This window comes from Xyrauchen texanus, chromosome 8 (assembly GCF_025860055.1).
Source record: "Xyrauchen texanus isolate HMW12.3.18 chromosome 8, RBS_HiC_50CHRs, whole genome shotgun sequence".
Taxonomy (NCBI): Eukaryota; Metazoa; Chordata; class Actinopteri; order Cypriniformes; family Catostomidae; genus Xyrauchen; species Xyrauchen texanus.
Window position 1 is genome coordinate 25,726,124 of NC_068283.1, and position 19,404 is coordinate 25,745,527.

The 19,404-nt window shown below is 38.3% G+C and overlaps 1 protein-coding gene across 1 annotated transcript; it reads right to left on the minus strand.

The window, feature by feature from the left end:
- Positions 1 to 375: 375 nt before the first annotated feature.
- Positions 376 to 14,327, minus strand: LOC127648423 (aldehyde dehydrogenase family 16 member A1-like). Its single transcript, XM_052133097.1, has 16 exons — positions 14,034 to 14,327; positions 12,585 to 12,684; positions 12,359 to 12,485; positions 12,083 to 12,240; positions 10,577 to 10,654; positions 9,221 to 9,567; positions 6,918 to 7,076; positions 6,637 to 6,793; positions 6,400 to 6,475; positions 6,151 to 6,256; positions 5,554 to 5,684; positions 4,500 to 4,667; positions 3,872 to 4,076; positions 3,595 to 3,780; positions 2,181 to 2,306; positions 376 to 1,580 (listed from the first exon to the last, which is right to left on the minus strand). Exons 1-16 carry the CDS (start codon positions 14,118 to 14,120, stop codon positions 1,407 to 1,409), a joined length of 2,385 nt encoding a protein of 794 aa, XP_051989057.1. The 5' UTR covers positions 14,121 to 14,327; the 3' UTR covers positions 376 to 1,406.
- Positions 14,328 to 19,404: the final 5,077 nt, after the last annotated feature.

Sequence of the window (19,404 nt, forward strand, 5' to 3'; positions counted from 1 at the left end):
ATCGATTTTTTTTTTTTTGTCGTTTCCCCCTCTAATTAATTGCAAGCTGAATCCAACAAGACACACATGTGCCACATTGTGTTTTCACTACAAACATTTAAGGTTGAACCTTAAAACTGTCTCCTGAAATACCCGTTTTATCCCCACATTTAGCTTTGTTTGTACTTAGGTCAGTGGATCAAAAGGTTAGATACTGGATGATGATAGAATGCAAAGTTCATAATAACATACTGTACAAATGCTTAAAAATTATAATTTTATCACTATGAAGCATGGTCAGAAATTAACTTGTCCATTAAGGGGTCCTAATTTCTGACCCTATTATATAGCTAATCATGTGAAAACAAATAAAATCATAATATTTAGAAGTTAATTTATTTTTGTACATACATTTTCTGGATTTCATATGTAACATATTATAATCTTTTGTCTGGAAAATATCATGGGACAATTCAGCAAAAACGTGCTATTCAGCTATGGAGAATGGCTCTACCTGGTAACTGTGGATACAAAGATTACTGGACAGGTGATAGTGACTAATCATTTATGTACCAAAATTGCACATGATACCTCAGCCTGTGTCAGCCACAATAAGTAAAATTTACAAGAGCTGACGTGAAGAACTGTGTCACTGTGACTCAGCATTTTCACATTTATTTCCTGTTATGTAAGACATGAGTACATTTCAGCCCTTTAGCTTGAAGCTTGAACTTGAAAGGTTGTGGAATCCTCATTTCAACTTAGTTATTGTAAACTGCATTGATGTCAGTACAATTCATATGCTCTAAAATGAAGTTGATATAATAAATGAAGTTATCAGTATTTTTCACAATATAAAATGCTTTGTTTTTTGTGTGGTTCTGAGAATAGATGTCTTTTACAGTATGAAGTGACTATGCTACCTTCCGTTTAATAACACCAAACATATAAGGCTGTATCAATTAACAGAAATAAAGCAATATAATAATTTCATTACAGTTAATCAATTTTAGACCTAAAGTCATTTAAACATTCATATCAATGTTAAAAGAGATACTTTCCACCGATATCCATGAACTGAAATTCCCAGCAATATTTCAACATATAGTGAATTAAACAAATTTATTTTTGATAAATCCTGATTGTTATATTAGGAAAAAATACAAGACCTGGGTAATACTAATTCTTTAATTTGTCAGACTACAACCACATCTAAATCAGTCTCCGTCATGGTGAACATCAAAAGAAACCTCATCTTCCTTATTTTACATGTGACCATGTGAAAGTGAAACAAATGTTACACACTGTCCAAATGTTCCTCCCAGTAATTCGCTATAGGCCTTATGCAAAAGTTTTCCAGAATCTACTACCACCCCCTGGAACACTTGGGAAATTACATCTTTTCTCCCTTAACTGATTAAGTGATTTTATGCAGTGGGTATCCATACAATCTTCCAGACCACAGCCTTTCTCCAAAGCTCTTCTTGAAGAGAGGGATTTGAGCAGGTCCAGTCTCTGCCTCCTTCACTCTCCTCCTCTTCACAGTGAAGCCACAGACGTTTAAGAGGACTGACACAAGAGTATTGAAGGAACTGACAGCCCTGATAGAGAGAAGTGAAAGAACAATGCATTACAGATTATGCTTGCATTAGTGCTGGTCATTATCTCATTTACATTTACATTTATGCATTTGGCAGACGCTTTTATCCAAAGCGACTTACAGTGCAATTATTACAGGGACAATCCACCGAAGCAACCTGGAGTTAAGTGCCTTGCTCAAGGGCACAATGGTGGTGGCCGTGGGGTTCGAACCAATGACCTTCTGATTAACAGCCCTGTGCTTTAGCCACTACGCCGCCACCACCACTCACAAAAAGGCAAAAAATTTGAAAATGCAAAAAGGCATATAGTCATATGCAAAAATAGGCAAAATATCTGTATGCTTATGCTGCTACATAAAACAGTATGTTTTTACTCAGTATCTTTACAAAATTATGTGCTTAGTAGTCCAATTCCTCTCTTTTTCTGACATATTTTTAACAAAACAAAAAAGTGTGGATTAAGAGAACGAGTTTAAGCTTAACATTAATTTACACTGTGTAAAAGTCTTATTGCACCCAAGAAAGCAATAAATTGCACTTCATTTCTTATTGTAATTCCACCTAATTTGCCTATTTTCAGAGAGAACAAAAATTCCTCACCTCCTTACTTCCCCAATACCAAATGCTTTGAATCACACTGTGGTTAGCAAGTGCCTGGGTCAGCTGATCCCTGCCTCCTGTTATTATACTGACCAGACCACCTGGGATATCTGAGGCCTGCAGGACCTTTGAGCAAAAAGGAGCAGAAGTCGAGGTTGTGAGGGTATGTTTCCAACATATTAAGGCAGTGGTTCCCAACTTGTGGGTTATGACCCCAAAAAATGGGTCACAGGTCTATTCTGAACAGGTCACAGACATAAGGGAAAAACAAAGCTAAACGCAAATAATGCAATGGAAATTACCATATAATTGCATATAGTTACAGTAGCAAAATAAATATGCTTATCAACTTTAACATGGCAGAGACATCAAAAGCCTAGTGTCAAATCAAAGTAAACAGTATTTGAGCAAATGTATTACTTGGTAAAGCTTGCCAATTTAGGCAGATACCAACATGGACATGTTGCGTAACATGCCCTGATTCCTTGATATCCTTAAACAAAACAAGGTCAAAGGTAATGTAGGAGCAGTAATTAGTTGTTATTTTTCATTGGTTATTTACGCTCACGTGGGCACAGGTGAACAGTTCCATTTGCTTATTTATGACACGCTTGTTGGTTGTTTGTTGGGAGGGAGTGAGTAGTGGATAAGCTAAATTTTTGTTGACCGTATTTGACCATGTTATGTATTTGTATAGCACGTTTCATAAGCCTCATCACAATAAAATGTAACCCAAGAAAGGCAACAGCTTTGCATTTCGTTGACAAGGAAGAACGGTAAAAAAACCAAAAAAAAACAGAGTAAAAGTACATTTTCTCACTACCTAGCCTCTCAACGGCTACTTGATGCAGTTAATTGGTAAACATATGACAACATAACACACTACATTAAATATGGGTTAAAGGTTTGGTACTGTGTGAGGTCATCAATTTATGGCCAATGTAAAATATGGGTCCTGAAGCAAACCAGTAGAGGACCACTGATATAAGGGATATTTCACTCAGAAAAGAAAATGAATTTACTCTCATTCACTCATATCATTCCAAACCAAACCATAAGACTGTCTTTCCTCTGTGGAACACTAAAGGAGACTGACATCCTCAGTCACCATTCACTTTCAATGCATCTTTTTTCCACTCAGCAGTAAAGGTGACTGAGGCTAACATTCTGCCTAAAATTTCTACAGAGGACAGAAAGTCATACAGATTTGGAACAACATGAGTGTGAGTAAATGATGACAATTTTAATTTTTGGATTAATTGAAATAGAATTTTAGAATTGAATAGTGAAAATTGTTGGCAAAACTGAACAACTTTACGTGAGGCAAAGTGAACATTACATTACTGTGAATTTTCTTCTCTCACCACAAACAAAAACACTCTAAATAAATGTGTTCATTTGAAAAGTAGCAAACCTGAATGAACTCAAGAGATGGAAGAGGGTATTTTTCACTTGGCACCATGACAACAGCATTACCCATGGCAACAGCTGCCCCAAGCAGAGACACCAAAGAGAGGAGCGGTTTGTAGCTGGGGAGAATCACACCCACCACTCCTAAAGCCTCAGGAGTCAACAGGGCAGAGCCAGACTGGGGCAGAAACTTTAAAGAGATAGACACAGAATTAGAAAACAGGCAAATAAAATCAAACATTTAAATGTCTAAACACTAATCAAGTTCTTTATGAACTTACTGGAATTCCTCCGTGCTCTTTATCACAGTGTGCAGCCCAATCAGAGAGCTTTGAGATGCTCAGCTCCACCTCTCTGTCTGCCTCTTCAAATGAGATGCCAGTTTGAGTCTGGATTGATATAGTCATGTCCTGTCTCCTTTTCTCAAGACTGTCAGCAAGTGAGTAAAGGGACTGAGAGCGTGAAGCAGGGCTCTTCTTCATCCACCTGTGAAACAGATGAGAGGATAAAGCACACATCAGTAAGCAGTGTGGATCAGCGGTGCAGAATAGACTAAATAATGGCATTTTTTACAGACAAGTCTGGAATTGAACCTTTACACTATGATCTGTCCTGTGGCAGATGGGTTTGGTTGAACAATAATCAGATTCATAGAAAATGGAGTGTGATGATAATGATGATGATGATGATGATGACATTTGGCTGGAAAATCAAAAAGCTTTTAAGCTGTTTTTTCCTCAGTTTTAGTGTTAGAGTAATTACTGTGTTTTGTCTTTGTAGGGCAGAGTAGTTGGCAATGGCAATCACTATTTAATGTACTGTTAAAACAGGTTAATTACTTTACTGTCAAAATAAATGGTCCATTTGTTTTATTTTTAAACTCACAGGAACTTTTCTATATGAACTTACCCAGGCTGGACCTTAATGGCTGCCTCTACTGCATTACGGACATCCTTCCTGCCTCCATCTGGGCAGTGAGCCAGTACAGCACCCCCAGGAGCCAACACTGACCTACTGCAGCCAGAGTCAGCTGTACGCAACTGACCACCCACTAACTGGGAGTAAAAGCGAGGGACACTGAGAGAGATAGAGAGAGAGAGGGTCATAAAATGCAAGGATCTGTGAAGCCACTGACAGCAATTGTAAATGCCATTTTATGCAAAACTGCTGGAGAACCAAGAAAACTGAGCCAACCCATACAAAAATCAAGAGTTCATGGCAAATTTGCTGCAAGATTTCTGCATTGTTTCCAAAGGTTTGCTGCATGTTCACCACTACTGGTGAAGAGCTGCAAATGTCTGGCAAACAGCAAATCACAAGTTCATTTACATGTGAAAATAATAAGTGGCAAATTTGCAATGAACTCTAGATTTCTGTGAGGGAATATGATTAATTTGGTAGGGAGATAATATTGTGAAGCTGAAATCTAAATGAATGTACTAAAATATATTTGATGTTACTTAGACATTCATACACTCTGACACATGTGTTTAATTTGTGACCTTGTCTACACTGCAAAAACAAATTAAATTTTTTATTTTTATCTTAGATCTACACTTGAATTCTTACTTCTAAAGAAATAAATTGTAATTTTAAAACATTTGTTTAAAATCATGAGCACATACTTCAGATGAAGACTCCAGTCATATCAGTTACATTAAAAAGCTGATTTTTTTCCTACATAAAGGGGAGGTCACCTCATGGAGTCTGCCATGTTTCAATCACATGACAAGCTGAATACTACTCACATAATTATTGAAACTTTTCACTCTTGGGTTAAATTAATCATGGCTGACTGTGAATAGTACATTTCTACAATGGCATCTGTAACTGAAATCTCTGACAAAAAAGAATATATATATATATATAATGCTGCTCCATCCATGCCCTTGGATGTAAATGTAAGGGCAAGATGACACTAAACTATTGCCTGGGAATGTGACATGACAGACAATACACCCACTTGGAAGGATCGTATCCTTCAGGTATCAAGAATTTGGATGCAACAGAGCCAAAATCAGCATAGTTGATAGAGCTGGGAGAAGAGCTTGGGAGGGAGGGTGACAGAGAGGGCCGCAGGAACTGATACAGCCCCTACAGAGGAACAGAAAGCATCGTTGGACAAAGACATCTAGTCAGACATGATGAATTACACACAAACCAAACCATCAACCAATCAGAAAAATAGCATGGAAACCCAAAAAGCAGAAATGGAAGCCTACAAACCACTGAAACCTGTTAGCGTAAGGGTAGTTGGTATGAAATGTTGAGCAGTTTCAGCAGTGTCCTGCAGTGTGACGTGCTAGAATTCATCTAAACTATTTAAACTTTTTTTTTTATATAAAAACAGTTTATGAAAATTTGTAAACTGTACAACTTGAGAAATATTGACCAGTTACATGACCTATCATAAAAGCCTAAACACAGTGTGTGTGACACACACACACACACACACACACACACACACACACACACACACACACACACAGTATTTTGACATGTTAAATGTCAACTACCCATAAACAAGTGACCGGTCAGGCAGTATGTGTTTATATTATACCTCTCTGCCTCCATCAGTGCAGTTCCCACTCTCCCTCCGTCCACAGAGAGGTAGTGCAGGATCCATGACAGAATGACAGTTCACCCACACTGAGCCTACACACAGACTATAAAAAAGAAAAAGGGAGGGTGCAATACAAAGATAAAATAAGAGAGTAAGAGAAGGGACAGAAATGTGTGCAGGTGTAATGACAGTATGGAAAATTACATTCAATCTAGGCATGATCTTTAGATGCAAGCATGCATGTACCTCTTTGCAGACTCCAAAGCCAGAGTCAAGTCTTCAGTCCAGATAGAGGCAGCTTGACCATGAGGGCTGTGGTTTCCTACACATATTCATAGATCACATAAAGAGCAAAACAATATAGTCACCACTATCACTGCTAAACACATACATGTTTGATCAATGAGCCTGCATTTATAGCAGGAATTACACACTCATTTACAACTTTCAGTTAATTCAGTTCTTCTATCTGTTGAGCCTCACCAAGAGTAACTCCTTCAGCAGAACTTCTGAAGGATATGAGGGGCAGCAAAGGGCCAGGAGGAGGTGTAATCACAGAGGCACAGGAGGGAGCCAGACCACATAGTACAGTAGGGGGGTAGAAACCACTGGTAGAGGGAGGTGCACACGACTGGATCAGCTGCAATGCAAGTTAAAAAATAAATGTCCATAATAAAATCTGCATTATTCAGTGCTGAAAGAACAGTTCAATTCTACACAGTCTACTGCATTTGGTGTAAAAGTAAAAACCTTTTCCAACTCACCGTTGCCCCCTGCTGTTGAGCCTCTTGAACTGCAGCATCTATAAGGTTCCTGTCCTTCTCGGTTGCAAGAGATACACAATTCATCCCAGCCACTCTCATCTTCAGCTTGGCTACAACACTGTCCCACACCGATTCCTGTACATACAACACCCACTGAAACTGAAGAGGAGAAAGAGAGAAAGCCACATTATATCTTTTCTGCAAAATTAAATAAATTAGCTGTGGGCCATTCCCCCTTGTGGACTATGGAGGTACTGCAGGATGCATCAATTAAACTTTTAGTGTCTGCAAATATTCAGTAAGTTGGCATATTTAGCAATATATTTAAATCTAGATTAGTACATTTTATATATTTAAATATATTTATTTAAATACATTTTTATCCTGATTATCCAACTTGTGTTAAATTAATATAATTGCAATTTTTAAGAGTTAATGTTTAAAGGAATTGTTCATCCCAAAATAAAATTCAAGTGTATGACTTTCTTACATTTATGCATTTGGCAGACGCTTTTATCCAAAGCGACTTACAGTGCACTTATTACAGGGACAATCCCCCCAGAGCAACCTGGAGTTAAGTGCCTTGCTCAAGGACACAATGGTGGTGGCCATGGGGTTAGAACCTGTGACCTTCTGATTAACAGCCCTGTGCTTTAACCACTACGCCACCACCATTCTTCTGCAGAACAATTCCACACAATTAAAGTGAAAAAAAAAAAAAAAGCACATGAAGGCAGAATAAAAGTAATCCAGTGGTTAAATCCATGTTATGTGATGCAATCTAATTGGTTCTGGGTGAGAACAGACCAAAATGTAAAATAAGTTTCACTGCAAATCTTGACATCAGCAGTCTCCTTGGCGATCATGGTTTAAAGCTTGATAACATGATAACAGCTTGAGCTTTAAATTCAAGCTTTAAATGATCACCAAGGAGACTGCTGATGTCAAGATTTGTAGTGAAAAATTAGTCACATTTTCTGTTCTCACCCTAAACAAAATAGATCACTTCTCAAGACATGGATTAAACCACTGGAGTTTTAGGATTATTTTTATGCTGCCTTTGTGCTTTTTGGAGCTTCAAAGTTTTGGTCACCATTGCATTGTATGGACCAATAGAGCTGAAATACTCTTTTTAGAAGAAAGTTATCACACATCTGGGATGGCATGAGTAAATAATGAGATATATATATATATATATATATATATTACACACACAAACTGGCGGCCAAAAGTTGTACAGGTTTTGCTCTTATGGAAAGAAATTGGTACTTTTATTCACCAAAGTGGCATTCAACTGATCACGATGTATAGTCAAGACATTAATAACATAAAAAATTACTATTACAATTTGAAAACTTCTTAAACTACTTCAAAGCGTTCTCGTCAAACAATCCTCCACAAGCAGTGATGACAGCTTTGCAGATCCTTGGCATTCTAGCTGTCAGTTTGTCAAGATTCTCAGGTGACATTTCACCCCACACTTCCTGTAGCACTTGCCATAGATGTGGCTGTCTTGTCGGGCACTTCTCACACACCTTACAGTCTAACTGATCCCACAAAAGCTCAATGGGGTTCAGATCCATAACACTCAAATCTTCTTTTTCAAAAGTGGCTTTTTCTTTGCAATTCTTCCCATAAGGCCTGCACCCCTGAGTCTTCTCTTTACTGTTGTACGTGAAACTTGTGTTGAGCAGGTACAATTCAATGAAGCTGTCAGCTGAGTACATGTGAGGTGTCCATTTCTCAAACTAGAGACTCTGATGTACTTATCCTCTTGTTTAGTTGTACATCTGGCCTTCCACATCTCTTTCTGTCTTTGTAGTACCTTTGTAAGAAATCTTCATTTGTTTATGGCAATTTCAAGCATTGTATAGCCTTCATTCCTCAAAACAACGATTGACTGAGGAGTTTCTTGAGAAAGCTGCCTTTTTTTGGCCATTTTTGAACTAATGTTGACCTGAAGACATGCCAGTCTATTCCATATTGTGGTAACTCAAAAACAAACACAAAGACAATGTTAAGCTTCATTTAATGAATCAAATAACTTTCAGCTGTGTTTGATGTAATGGTAAGTGATTTTCTAGTAACAAAGGTTACTCAAAGGATTACACAAGGAGAAGGTGTTGGAGTGATGGTGCAGGTTTTTACATCAGTAATGTACTGACTATATTTTGTGATCAGTTGGATGCCACTTTGGTGAATTAAAGTACCAATTTCCTTACAAAACAGCAAAATCTGTACATTATTCCAAACTTTTGGTTGCCAGTGTGTGCATGTATGTGTGTGTGATGTGATTTCCTCACATCTCTCTTTTTTTTGAAGGCCACCTCTATCACTCCATCCACGGCACTGTCGAGGTCTGCCGATTCAAAGATAATAAAAGGGCACACAGAGCTGAGTGAAAGAGAGAAAGACATGGGTACTCCCCAGCCAGCCATTGCTTTAGCCATTGCCTCTCCAGTCGGTTTACATCCACTGTAGGTCAGATAGTTCACATGTGGATTTTGAGCCACTTTGGCACCTAGTGATGCTTCACTGCCCGTCACCACATTCAACACTCCAGCAGGAAATCCTGCCTCCATAAACAGCTGAGCCAACAGAAGGGCAGGAAGAGTGGTTGTCTTGCCAGGTACAACCATAACAGCATTGCCTAGGAAATAAATAGGTATATATAGTGTAAAATTTGGTTGCCTATACAGGCTGGTAGAAATATATTTGTGCCCTCACTTGAAAGGATTAATAAAAACGCTTACTGTTTTGAGAAATTAGCCATGTTATGGCCTATTTTTAAGTGATGTAATATAATACATTTGCATCTAAATTATGAATTAAAAACCAGTTCAAGGTAAAGGGGTTGTACACCGGACGCATCTGGTGGATGACATGGCAGCACCAAGCTATGACTCCAATGGGCTGCTCAAATTTCTGTCACACCTCGGAGCGCAACTTGCATATTTTCCATTAAATTCCACCAAAATCATTATCAAAGGATGCAGATTATTTACTCTAGCCTTGTTCATTCTTAAAGGGAAAAACCTTGGTAACTTTTGGGTGCACCGTCTGCCACCTGAACAACATCGACACGCCCAGTGTTTGATACCTGTGATGTGTCCTGGCCGCGATGCGGTGTGGCACTTCTCGCACGGTGTGCGACCGCCTTAAGTCTATAAAAATATCATAAATTCTAATATGATTGTTTAAAGGGGTCTTGACATGAGCAATCGAAATTTCCTTGATCTTTTGACAAATAAAGTAATTTTACTATAAAAACACACCAAGTTTCAGAACTCAAAACGTCCTTCTCACAGCAAAAAGAGCATTTGTTGAAACAAAGCTGCCAAAACAACTCTTTCTGTGCTTCCTCCACATTGTGATGTCAAACTCGGGCAGACATTTGCATCTAACCACCTCCACAACACATCAAAGCTTACTTTACCTTATCAGAGAAGCTGCACCAAAACAGAATTTCTGTCAGCGGGTCAGAATGAGGGTAGAAAATGTTCATGATTTGTCATGTCATGATCAGCTGTATCACTACTGTATCTAGAAAATGTCTGACACTCAATTCATTCTTTGTTGCTCTGGAGAGCATACAAAACTCTTAATAACTCTGAAATTATTATATTCACAAGATTTTTAAGCTTGACAGAGAAACTCACCCATAGCTATAGCTGGTAAAACCTTTAACAAAAGAGAGTAGACAGAGCAGTCATCTGAAACAGCCACTGCCACAACACCTAGTGGAGAGGACGAAACATAGCGTGAGACTTGCAAAGAATTCCTCTCAAGCCCTGTACACACATGCAGCAACTTTATCAATTGATGTCACTAGTCTCTGTACTGTGAAGTCGCTAGTTGCCATTCCTACTGCTGTTACTGTAATATTATTGGTGGACTGCACGTCTGGTCATGTCTTTTGAAAACATGATCATAGATTAGGCATTTAGCTAGTAAAACTTCGATTTATTTCTAGTCCCAAAAAATACACATTCTGCAGAGGAGAGTGTTCATTACATTACATTAATAAGATGAACAAACTATCAATGTATGAATCAAACTCACTCAGACTGCCGACAATTTCTTTTCCAAACACCATTTTTTATTACATCCATGTATTCGGTTACAGACGAATCAACAGTGAAATCATCCTATTTCCTCTCTGAACATGCCACACAACTGCTTGTTCAGTCACTTGTCATAACTAGACTGGACTACTGTAAAGCTCTCATTGCAGGCCTTCCTGCATGTGCTATTAGACCTCTGCAAATGATCCAGAATGCAGCAGCAGGTCTGGTCTTTAATGAACCAAAGAGAGCGCATGTTACACCACTCCTTTTCTCTCTCCATTGGCTACCTGTTGATGCACGTATCAAATTCAAGGCTCTGATGCTGGCATACAGCACAGTCACTGGGTCAACTCCAGCATTCCTTAAATAATTTCTGCAGAGCTACACACCCACTAGAAGTCTGCGGTCGGCTAAGGAACGTCACCTTGTCGTACCAAAACAAAGAGGCACCAAAACACTTTCTCGGACTTTCATCTTCATCATACCACATTGGTGGAATGTCCTTATCAACTCCATACGTGAAGCTGACTCACTCTCGGTCTTCAAAATACGACTTAAAACGCATCTTTTCCAAGAGCACTTAACTAGTCACTAACAAAAGAATAAATAAATTAAAAAAAATTGCACTTGTATATGTTTTGAATACTATTCTGATGCTTGTGAAACTTTGTAATATGGCACATGTGTACCACTGTCTCCTTAAGACGATTCGCCTATGTTTTCCTCTTTTGTAAGTCGCTTTGGATAAAAGCGTTTAAATTAATAAATGAAATTGCTCACAGAAACGTCTCTTCCTTTACTGCACTCCATTAACTCCATTATCTCAAAGGAGACAGATGACGTGAGCTCCAATGACACAGTCTTCACTCTTATTAGTTCGCTCCTCATTTGCATCAAGTTAAACTTTGTCGTGTCACTTGCCAAACCCCACATCTATTCTGCAGAGGTCGCGGTCACTCATGACGCCAGAAGTTGCCAGCTCTCATTGACAATGAATGAGGTTGCTTTGTTGCTGGAAGTCGCTGCATGTGTTCAGGGCTTTACAAGTAAATAAAATATGTCTGTCTCTCACACTCAAACACAAACAAATCGACACACCTTGTGGAGTCCATTCAGGCATAAGTGATACTCGTAGTTGAGCCCAGCTGGCATAGTACTGGGCCAGTCTAATCAGCCCCGAAGGAGAGGTGGAAGACTGAGAGAGCTCACAAAGCTGAGATACACACTGACTGTGTCTTTGCAGCACACTCGCCAACCTGGAGTACAAACATTTCTGCACATGACTCAATGACTTAACATACAGTACATTTACGCAAACCTGTCACAGGTTGCTTTAAGTAAAGCTCTATTTTTGCTTCATTGCTGATTTAGTACCGGAGTAATACTTTGGCCCGTTTGTAACAGCTCAGTTCACTCCAGGTCTTGAAGCCTCTAGCTGCAGAGGAGGCAGCAGATGCCACATCCTCATCTTTAGCACAAACAATGCTGCAGACCACCTCAGCTGTAAAAAGAGAGGCAGAAATTGCAGAAGTAATTTTATAGCTGCATGGAAGATTGAAAAACAGATAAAAGTTTCAGGAGAAGATAAAACATTGCTTACCTTTGGAATCAGTCACATTCAGTGTCTGCCTATCTGCAGGGCAGGAAAATCTCCCTTCAATGAAGAAGCCAAGAGTGCGGAAATGCTTCTCCAGCCATGACTGAGGAGGGAGAATGACATGTAAGTTTGTGTTTCACTCTAGAGGTCGATCGATGGTGGATTTTGCTGATACAGATAACTTAATGTGGTGGAAGAGTCCAATAAGTGATTAATCGGCCAATGTTTTTTTATCGAAATCTTTCTTTTATTTTTTATTACTGTGATGGGCACAGACGTAATGGCTACAAGAGTACAAAATTAGTAAAACCTCAGATGTGTGTCCACTTGATTGTGTAGCCAATATCCCAATAATAACCAAAACAAATTAAGATTTAGATCATAACGAGGGACTTTTAACAATAAACAAGCACAAAATACACTGGGAACTCTTATTTTGAAGGGAACAAAAGCATACACTCTTGAAATCATCTACAACGTATTGCAATAGAAACATTCTAAAGCATTGTTCCCTGTCATGGGTGAAGGCAACTAGAAGAAACATTACACATGCTACATGACAATAACTTTAAAGGTGCAATCAGTAACTTTTTGTTTGTTTCGTCTTGGACTTACAGTAACACCTAGTGGTGTGGATGCAGCATCATTCAAAATCAATAGTTTTCAGTGACAGATGCCATTGTAGAAAATCACTATTCACAATCAGCCTTGATTAATTTAATCCAAGAGTGAAAGTGTCCAATAACAAGACGGATACTGAGATTCAGCTGGTCATGTTTCTAAATGGCAGCCCTCATGAGGGCACCCCTGCCCCATGCAGAATTAAACAGCTTTAATAAGGTTACTGATATGACTAAAGTCCTCATCTCATGTGAGTTGTCATGATTTTATACATACGTTTCAAAATTACAATTTGTTTCTTTATAAGTAGGCCTAAAACTTTTTTTATGGGAAAAAAATTATGAATACACCTTTAAATTATGACCATGTTTGATTTGTGTAAATATAGGCTGGTTGGTCTGTTTCACCTCTCTGAAAGAACCAATAGAATGATTTTGCAAAGAAAGGGTGAAGGTTGAGGACAGTTGATTATTCACAGAGCATGTCTTACAAAATACATGAACCAGTTAACTGTACCTTGCTACATTTCTAAACTTTGCTCACAGTACTTGCAAGCAACTTATGCATTAATTCGAACTGTCCAGATGTGTTGTTTTGTTACACACAAATTAATTGTAAGACGACCACCAGCATCATATCACATGCTTTTAATAGTCTGTCACATGCAGCCTGTCACATGCGATTCATTTTGATATAAACATCCCTTTGGGCAAAAGGGAGGCTGCATGTTGTGGTTGGAATGACAAAGCCTGAAATGATAAACAGTAGCCTAAAAGATGTATCCAAAGTTTGCATCGTGCCTCCAAAGTGCTAAAGGAGAAAGTGCTTTACCTGTGCAACTGCAGTGCTCGTGCTGGATGCTCCATATTCCATCGTCTGAAAGATCTCGTGCACGTTTTTTTTAGAAATACCTGCCATAACAATTAAAGCTAAAATTATTATAAGAAATCTTAGATCCCAATAATATGCCAATTGTTTAATAATATTCGATTGTTTTCTTAGTAACCGCAATTAAATGTGGAAAAACTTCCCAGTTCTAACAGGACGGATCGGTCCAATAAACTACGGCAATATTAAACAACTACCACTATTTCAAATGAACACTCAACGTGTGATGTCCACGCAGCTATTACTTCCTGCATTGAAACCTACGTCAGTGCGATAAACGCCTCCTCTAAACTCTCCTCTCTCACGATTGGACAAACACAGCCAGTCAGTCAGTCACAGGCATTACGTATATATGTTGTGGTGCTATCAGATCTTCTCCTATTCCTGCATTAGAGGTACAAATTAGAGAATTGCCTCTTGATATTATAAGACTAGAGATAATGTTGATTTACTGGATAACGGTAAAAGGTCACTATGAAACTCATCCAATTAAAAAAGTATTGGTAAAATGCTGGGAATATGAGTCAGCCAAGCTAAGAAGTTTTGGATGGATTGCAGAAGCAGCCCAATCGTGTGGAAAAATAAATATAGAAGTGAGCCCCACAGTAGTAGGTTCACCTGTTTCTCCTTGGCTATTCCCTTTACCATTAGTAGATCTTAATCTGCAAGAAATTATGAATGATGAAAATAGAGTAATGGATGCAATGGTTAAACAGTATCTAGAGCAGAATTACTACTCAATGGTTACACTGATGGCTCTAAAGATCCTGAAACAGGTCAAGCATCAGCAGCTGTATATGCCCCACATTTTCAAGTTAAAATTGGAAAAAGAGTATCTGACCAAGGAGGACTCTATTCAACAGAGATGGTAGTGATATTATTAGCTATCAGGTGGATGGAGGACGCTTGGCCAATGAATGTGGTGATATGATCAGATTCATTCTCTGATTTATCAAGCCTTATTAGTGGGAGATCCTCAAGACAAGATGTTTTAAATTTAATTATTTTTGGTATGTATAGAGTAAATAAGTTAGGAATTAAGATGTGTTTCCTGTGGGTTCCAGCACACATGGGAGTGAATGGAAATTAGGTGGATGATCATTTAGCAAAGCAGGCGCTGAAATTACCACATATAGAAATGAACATCCCCATTAAGTAAAGAAGTTAAAGCCAAAATCAGACTAGCTATAAAAGGGAAATGGCAAGAACTTTGGAATGAGGAAGGAAGAGGAAGACATCTTTATCATATTCCAAATCAAGTAGGAGGTGAAAGAGGGAATTTTGGTAGTAGAAGACACAATCATTACCAGGCTTCACCATGGGTACACAGCTCTAAATTATTCCCTATATAGAATAAACAAACATGAGTCTGGGAATTGTAGATTATGTGGATCAGCAGAAACTCTTGAGCGTATACTAATACATTGTACTGCTTATGAAAATAAAAGAGTATTTCTGTTGGAAGAGAAATGGGGTTAGGAATCTTACTCTTAAAACACTGCTGCTTAATGACTTAAATCATCAATAAACTATCTCATAGTGCATTAATGAGATACTTAAGAAATGTATAACTGTTTAATAGGATTTAGAAGGTTATAGAATTTTTTTTTTCTTCCCCCCATTCCATCAATGGTCCACACTCCAGCTCAGTAGGAATGCACCGATAGGAATGCACTATCGTTTGTTTGCCAACCGACATAAAACGCCAAAAGAAGAAGAAAATATCATTCATAACATTAGTGCATTTCATTGAATTAAGGTATAAACTCAAAAAGTATGAAAAGTGTCAGAATTCTTCTTTTAAACTGGGTGTTATTAGTAATTCATTATGTGACATGTAGGATTTCTAATGTAAAAGACTGAGACGTTGACAGTATGCGCACACTAATCAGCATTGCATCAAGAATGCACATTCAACAGTGCGCCTCATGGCATAGGTATCTGGTGGGAAAATACCAGAGTTTCCGTGAGGAAATGTGTGTGTCTGTCCTGATGATGCACTTCTTCAACCATCAAAACGGAGCGTGGAATGTTGGAACGCACGCGGCTTGCTGTACATCGCGGAAGGATCAGTTATCTGGCTTCGCTACTAATCTGATAATACAATTGTAAATAATAAAGTATGCAGCAGCATAGCCTATATTTGAGGGAGGAGTCCGTAGTCATGGCTGAGTTCGAAATGGCATAAGGCCTAGGCCCTACTAATCATAGGCCTACTACTCTTCCTACTTCTGAAATATACCTCTTAAGAGTATAGTATGCAATTCTGATCTCAGTCGTGCACGTTACTTACTTAGGAAAAAGTTGCTAGCATAGACCATTTCAAGAATGTTAACAAAAACAAACTAGATTAAAAAGTTTGAGTACAAACTTTAAGTTGGCTTGTGAAAGTTTGGACCAGACAGTTTGAAGTAGTTTAAAGTAGTTTGAAGTTTAAATTAGTTTAAATTAGTTTCAAGTAGTTTCTATTTTAAAGTAGTTTATAGTTTAAAGTAGTTTGAAGTTTAAATTAGTTTAAAATAGCTTATAGTTTAAAGTAGTTTGAAGTTTAAAAGTAGTTTATAGTTTAAATTAGTTTAAAAGTTTAAAGTAGTTTGAAGTTTATATTAGTTTAAATTAGTTTAAAGTAGCTTATAGTTTAAAGTAGTTTATAGTTTAAAGTAGTTTGAAGTTTAAATTAGTTTAAAGTAGTTTATAGTTTAAAGTAGTTTATAGTTTAAAGTAGTTTGAAGTTTAAAGAAGTTTGAATTTTATATTAGTTTAAATTAGTTTAAAGTAGTTTAAACCCAAATGAATGACTCTAATGAGCCAGTTCTACAGTGTAGTGTTAAAAAGTTTAACTTAGTTGCTAGATAGATAGATAGATAGATAGATAGATAGACACTCAGATAGATAGATATTTACCCTTAGATATATAGAGAGATAGATATAGATAGATAGATATTTACCATCAGATAGATAGATAGAGAGAGAGAGAGAGAGAGAGATTTTTTATATAATTATGGTCATAAATAAATAAATCCAGAAGTCTGTACGATTTTCTGGTGCAGAAATATTTGATTTGTTACTCGGTTGCTAGGGTAAGCCCATGTGGTTGCTATGCAGTTACCAATGTAATACAATACATGGCTCCTTTCCATCCTGAGTGAAATAAGTCAACCCAGAAGTCTCTACTATTTTCTGGTGCAGAGATATGTGATTTGTTACTCGGTTGCTAGGGTAACCCCATCTGGTTGCTAGGCAGTTACCATAGTGATACTAATGAAGTCTCCTTGCCATCCTGATTGAAATAAGTCAACCCAGAAGTCTGTACTATTTTCTGGTGCAGAGATATGTGATTTGTTACTAGGTTGCTAGGGTAACCCCATCTGGTTGCTAGGCAGTTACCATAGTGATAATAATCAAGTGTCTTTGCCATCCTGAGTGAAACAAATCAACCCAGAAGTCTGTACGATTTTCTGGTGCAGAAATATTTGATTTGTTACTCGGTTGCTAGGGTAAGCCCATGTGGTTGCTATGCAGTTACCAAGGTAATACAATACATGGCTCCTTTCCATCCTGAGTGAAATAAGTCAACCCAGAAATCTCTACTATTTTCTGGTGCAGAGATATGTGATTTGTTACTCGGTTGCTAGGGTAACCCCATCTGGTTGCTAGGCAGTTACCATAGTGATACTAATGAAGTCTCCTTGCCATCCTGATTGAAATAAGTCAACCCAGAAATCTGTACTATTTTCTGGTGCAGAGATATGTGATTTGTTACTCGGTTGCTAGGGTAACCCCATCTGGTTGCTAGGCAGTTACCATAGTGATACTAATCAAGTGTCCTTGCCATCCTGAGTGAAACAAATCAAACCAGAAATCTGTACTATTTTCTGGTGCAGAGATATGTGATTTGTTACTTGGTTGCTAGGGTAACTCCATCTGGTTGCTAGGCAGTTACCATAGTGATACTAATCAAGTGTCCTTGCCATCCTGAGGGAAATAAGTCAACCCAAAAGTCTCTACTATTTTCTGGTGCAGAGTTATGTGATTTGTAACTCGGTTGCTAGGGTAACCCCATCTGGTTGCTAGGCAGTTACCATAGTGATACTAAGCAAGTCTCCTTGCCATCCTGATTGAAATAAGTCAACCCGGAAGTCTCTACTATTTTCTGGGGCAGAGATATGTGATTTGTTACTCGGTTGCTAGGGTAACCCCATCTGGTTGCTAGGCAGTTACCATAGTGATACTAATGAAGTCTCCTTGCCATCCTGATTGAAATAAATCAACCCAGAAGTCTCTCTGATTTTCTGGTGCAGAGATATGTGATTTGTTACTCGGTTGCTAGGGTAACCCCATGTGGTTGCTAGGCAGTTACCATAGTGATACTTATCAAGTCTCCTTGCCATCCTGATTGAAATAAATCAACCCGGAAGTCTCTCTGATTTTCTGGTGCAGAGATATAGTTATTGCTAAACGGTTGCTAGGGTACACTGTTTAGTTGCTAGGGAGTGGCTTGACAGCTGCCAATCATGAAACTCCAAAGGCTGCTTGTCAGTATGAATGATATAAACCAACTCCCATGCCTCTGTGACATTCAGAATGGAAGATATCCCTCTATGGATTTTGGTTGTTAAGGTGCTCGACAATGGTTGCTAGGGAGGGGCTAGGTAGTGTTGAGGTGATTCATGATTGGCTGTTTGCTGCCCCGAGTCAAACGAGACCACCCTTGTGTTTCTATGACACTTCTATCCGGAGATATCCCTTTGATGTCTTTCATTAGAAGTCTATGGGAGTTGTTGCTAAGGTGCTTTAAATTGTTGCTAGGGCGTGGCTTGATAGCTTCACAATGATCCCGAGAGACTGATTGGTCGTCTGAGTAAAATGAGCCCGCCCCCTTGTCTCTATGACACTGTGATCCAGAGCTATGTTCAATACAAAATCCCTATGCAATGAGAGAGAGAGGGAGAGATGCAGGGCTGACAGGCCCTTTTTGTCTGTGTGTGTGAAAATGTCAGTTGGGATTTAAATTTCTGAACATTCCGCAATGTTAAGTCAATGGGAGTTTTTTCCGAGTTTGATCGTCATTTTTAGGAAAACCGTAAGTCCGATCAGTTAGAAAAGATATAGCACACTATTCAGGATTAGTCTGAAGTGTCTGTGCCGAGTTTGGTGCCTGTAGCTTAAAAGCTCTAGGAGGAGTTAGATCTTGGTAATTTTAGTCTCAGAAGAATAATAATAATAAGCTAATAGATAGAAGTACAAGCTTAACTAGAGTCGAGACAAACTTTAAGTTGGCTTGTGAAAGTTTGGACCAGAAAGTTTGAAGAAG